This window comes from Littorina saxatilis, unplaced genomic scaffold, assembly GCF_037325665.1.
Source record: "Littorina saxatilis isolate snail1 unplaced genomic scaffold, US_GU_Lsax_2.0 scaffold_2054, whole genome shotgun sequence".
Lineage (NCBI taxonomy): Eukaryota > Metazoa > Mollusca > Gastropoda > Littorinimorpha > Littorinidae > Littorina > Littorina saxatilis.
In genome coordinates this window covers 5,897-10,268 of record NW_027126464.1, presented here as the reverse complement: position 1 = coordinate 10,268, position 4,372 = coordinate 5,897, and the positions used below count along the sequence as shown (strand labels likewise).

The 4,372-nt window shown below is 46.0% G+C and overlaps 1 protein-coding gene across 1 annotated transcript; it reads right to left on the bottom strand.

Annotated features, from left to right (window-relative positions):
• Positions 1-1,281: 1,281 nt before the first annotated feature.
• LOC138954890 (uncharacterized) lies at positions 1,282-4,120 on the bottom strand (the record flags this gene model as incomplete). The annotated part of the gene is given in 1 exon segment (XM_070326644.1): positions 1,282-4,120. A coding segment is annotated over 1 exon segment (694 nt), but the record flags the coding sequence as incomplete, so codon positions are not given.
• Between the last annotated feature and the right edge of the window lie 252 nt (positions 4,121-4,372).

Here is a 4,372-nt window from a genome sequence, read left to right as displayed (position 1 = left end):
AAGGACGAAGAACTATGTGACCTGTCGCAACACATACGCACAATCTGTAGTTTTTCTACCCCCCCCCCCCCCCCCTTCTTTTACTTCTTCGCTGCTTTCTTGATTTCTTCTTTTCTCAGCATGCTTAAATATGCAATACATCGCATAAACTCATCGCAATGGGTTAGATGAGGAAACAATTGCATGTGACATAAAATCGCCGCTGTCATCGTGGATTTGTTTGGAGGATTATAATCGATTCCATATCAAGAATTTAAATAAGAGGATATACGCACAGAAAGCAGTAAAAAGAAAACACCATGGCTTACAGGGAAATGCATAATTATCACAGACGCGGGTGCATAATCATAGTCATAATGAACAGCTTAAAATTTTCCCGATAAACTTCACAATACGCAAGAACACCTTTCATTAGCACAACAAAAGAACTCCGTAGCATAACATTTGTTTTTCAGCTCAGTTGGTACTGGGTGATAATGTATGTACACTCAAAAGTCAGTATCCAAATATACACAGGCATTTCAATTCTGTTCGAACAGCAAGTATAATTCACACCTCTGGGAACGTACACCCACATGAGCGAGATTCGTTATCTATGTACACAGAAACACGTGGCGTGAATGTATGAATATCACACATGGACAAACTGTCGTCAACAAGTATAAAACAGGAAAACCTGGTGAACACCTTCTTCAGTTATCGTGTGTACCAATCAACCACGAATATACACATACTCATAGGTCACCCCGGCCCCCCCCCCCCCCCCCAAAAAAAAAAAAAAAAAAACCAACAACAACCCACCAACAAAAAACGCAGTTTTATTCCAAACACTGTCTATAGTGCGCAGTGACTCTACAAAGCAAAACTCAAAGACACACCGTTGGCGTCTTAGCTCTGCGGTGGTTTTGAAGAATGAAGACATTTAACAGCACCAAGAAGAAATAAATTGTCCTCTACAATTATAATGATAATTTAAACACAAAAAGGCAAACTATACAAAATATAAATAATTTTGCGTAAGATCGTGATAGGAGGACAGATCATGACACCTCAACTTTCATCAATGGACGTAAAGAGACTGTTTAGGGTGAATGATTTCATTGTCATTGTCAAAAAAGTTGAATGCAAGAAAATAATGAATTATATAATGAAAATGCCAGTGGGAAAGGATACACAATATAATCTAATAATCATCTGCTGTTGTAATTCTCAATTTCTCGTTCATAAAGGGCACTAAATCCAGACGTTCCCGACGCTCAATCCCTCCTCACGCCCCCCCCCCCCCCCCCCTTTCTGTCCATGTCCAGATCTTCCTAAGGTTAAATTCCCCATAGTTTAAAATCAATAATTAGATATCGTGCACCATATCCTTTTCCCCGAGCAAAAAAACCCCAAAAAAACGAAACTCGTCGATTGAGAGAATTTGCATAGTGTCAGGATGAAACGCTCCAAATGTCAACCACAGAGTGAAAAAATTTAAAAAAAGGAAGAAGAATGAAAAATGAAAAAGAAGAATACAGTAAAAAAAATTAAAAAACACACACACACACACACACACACACACACACACACACAACACGAATAAATAAAGCACAAAAGACGAGGTTTGAAAAAGAACTCAAGACGGGAGGGGAAAAAGACGGGAGGGGAAAAAGACGGGAGGGGAAAAAGTCGAGAGATGAAACAGGGTGATATTGCAAAGGCCTCGGCGGAAGGAAAAATGAAAGGAACATGCACGCAAGTGCCCCAACCCGAAATCGATTCCTTTTAAATTGCGTAATTAACGGCACAGTAGGGAAAGTGACAGTTTGATTTTCTCTCTTCTTCTGCAATAAAAAAGGTACAGAGAGAAGGGAGTGATAGGGAGAAGTAAAAACTTTAAAGGATCAAAAAAGGGAGAAATATGCGTTTGTTGAAAACAGGCTGAAAGGCGAACAAAAAGTCCAGGTTTGTGAGCATGCATGATTTATGAACTTTGGCAAGAAATGCCAGGCGGATGAAATTGCTTCATCTTCGTGGTGCTAAAGCGCACGGACTTCGCAGGATTAAAATCAAAGATAGGGATTCTCTAGGGGTCGATGAGACGAAGATAGCTGACAGATACGAACAAAAAATAAAATGTCCTTTATAAAACTGAGTTTGGAGAGAGAGAGAGAGAGAGAGAGAGAGAGAGAAGCATTTTCGGACATTTTTGTACTTTCTGTCACAAATTTCTGGGATGTAAACCTATTGAAGATTTACAATAGCGACTGATTCATGAATCGTGTTTTGGACCACCGGAAAAGTAGGCTAGGATGAAAGGAATTGTGATTTTGATGATGACGATGATAAGCGATGATGGTGAAATGTGGAGAAGCGTTTTAAGTATTTAAGCAAAATGTACCAATCTATAATTGTAAAAAAGTGCATTGAAAGTTTGATTTTTTGCATGTAGATAATCCGTATGATGGCGTGGGGGAAATATCAGAAGATTTACGAAACGCAGGGTCGCTAAAACTAAACTCTACACGAGAGGTTCTCGGCAATTCCCATACACGACAAGAACCTAGTTTAAGTCAAGTCACAGGAATAATCTACTTCATCAACATCTTGCTGCAAGTCGGGGGTGGGGGTTCAGTGGGGGCGGGAGGGTGCAACTTCAATGTTTTCGTCACTCAGTACAAAGACGAACGCTGCTTAAACACTCAGTTGACTTGAACAGGGTATATAGCGCTGCTTAGAGTAATAATTCAGAGACAGACATGCAGGCATTGTGTTCAGCTAAGGAGCACTGGGCCGATTTTACCAATGCTACCTCAGCTGAAATGGTCACGGTGCAGCGTTCGTCCATACTGTGACCCTGCATTGTAGAAGTTGCATGTGCAGTAGAGGCCCGTGTATGACAAAGGAGCGTTGTCATTCTCTCAACACGCAACGCATATTTTTTGTCGCCACCGTATAGCAACCAGTGAACAAGAAGGTGGAGCTGCGAACGGAGTCGTCAGAGGACGAGCAGAAGAAGTGTCACACGGTGTTGTCCAACACGCGACGGTTGTGTGTGCGAGGCAGGGCATTACGCTTCTGCGTGCACACACCGTGCACACCATAGATCGTCAGGTTCGACCACACGACCACGTGCAGCGGCTACAGAGCACGTGCGTCAAAAGAGTTACAGGACGGAGAACGGTTTTTTGGTTGCACTTTTTAACTTCATTGTCATCGTATCGCTGTGAGCCAATAAACACGAACGTCGTACGACAACCTCGCAACGACCTACTGCACATTGCACCCGGCACAGCCGCTGAAGGTTGAGTGTGTCGGCTTGTCATTGCTGATGTGTATGGCCACGGGTTGTTGCCGATGAGCGCGTGCACCGTCAGCCGCTGTTGTGCAATGTGTTGCGTCATTATTATCATCGCTATCGACACGACGAGGACCATGAGCACGTTACAAGACGGTGAGGAAGTGCTGCACCTTGCCCGGCACAGGCAGCGAGGCAACCTTGGCCCTGAAGTGCTGGCCGCCCAGCGTCTTGCGGATGTTGAGCCAGCAGTAGGTCTTGAGGGAGGGCACGAAGTTCATGTTGACCTTGTCCTGGTGCAGCATGTCGGTGACCATGGCCCAGCGCGAGGGGCTGACGGCCTGGCGGGCCCCCAGCGTGAGAGTCATCAGGCCCAGCTTGGCCACCACGGCGTGCAGGGTGTGGCGCCACACCTCGTGGCTGCTGTCGTGCATGGGGTGCGTGGCGCAGTAGAAGCTCTGCCAGTCGAACAGGACGGAGATGGGGGTGGAGCCGCGGCAGTTGACGCGCGTGAGGTCGGCCCCGGTGGCGAGGAGGGCGGCCACCAGACGCTGGCTGATGGCCTGCCTGGTGTAGAAGGCCAGGTGGAGCGGCGATGAGCCCGCCACCCCCATGATGTAGGGGTCGTCTGTGTGGAAGGACACCAGCTGCTGCAGGCTGGGGGACACGTTGCCGTCTGTGGGAGCGTTGGCGTCCACCCCGGCGTGGCACAGCTGGATGACGGCGTCCGGCTTGCAGTGCAGAGCCGCCGCGTGGATCGGCTGCAGGCCCAGGGCGTTCTGGCGGGCCGGGTGCACATTCTGCTCAATGATCCACTGCAAGATATCATCGTCCTCCTCCTGTTAGACAACAAACATAAAGAATGCACGTTAGTTCATAACATTTGGTCATTGATTTCGAGCTAACAGAAACAGACTTGGTCTACAGACTTCCGCATTAACAACGAAAACAGAGCTAAAATCTAACAAACTTAAATCACAAACATTTTAAACCACCATTCAGACGGCTAAAAGCACTCAACAGAACATCAATAATTTCGGGGGTAAATGCTGAACTGGAGAATGTGTTCAGCTGTGTGCAAGATCCTGCTTT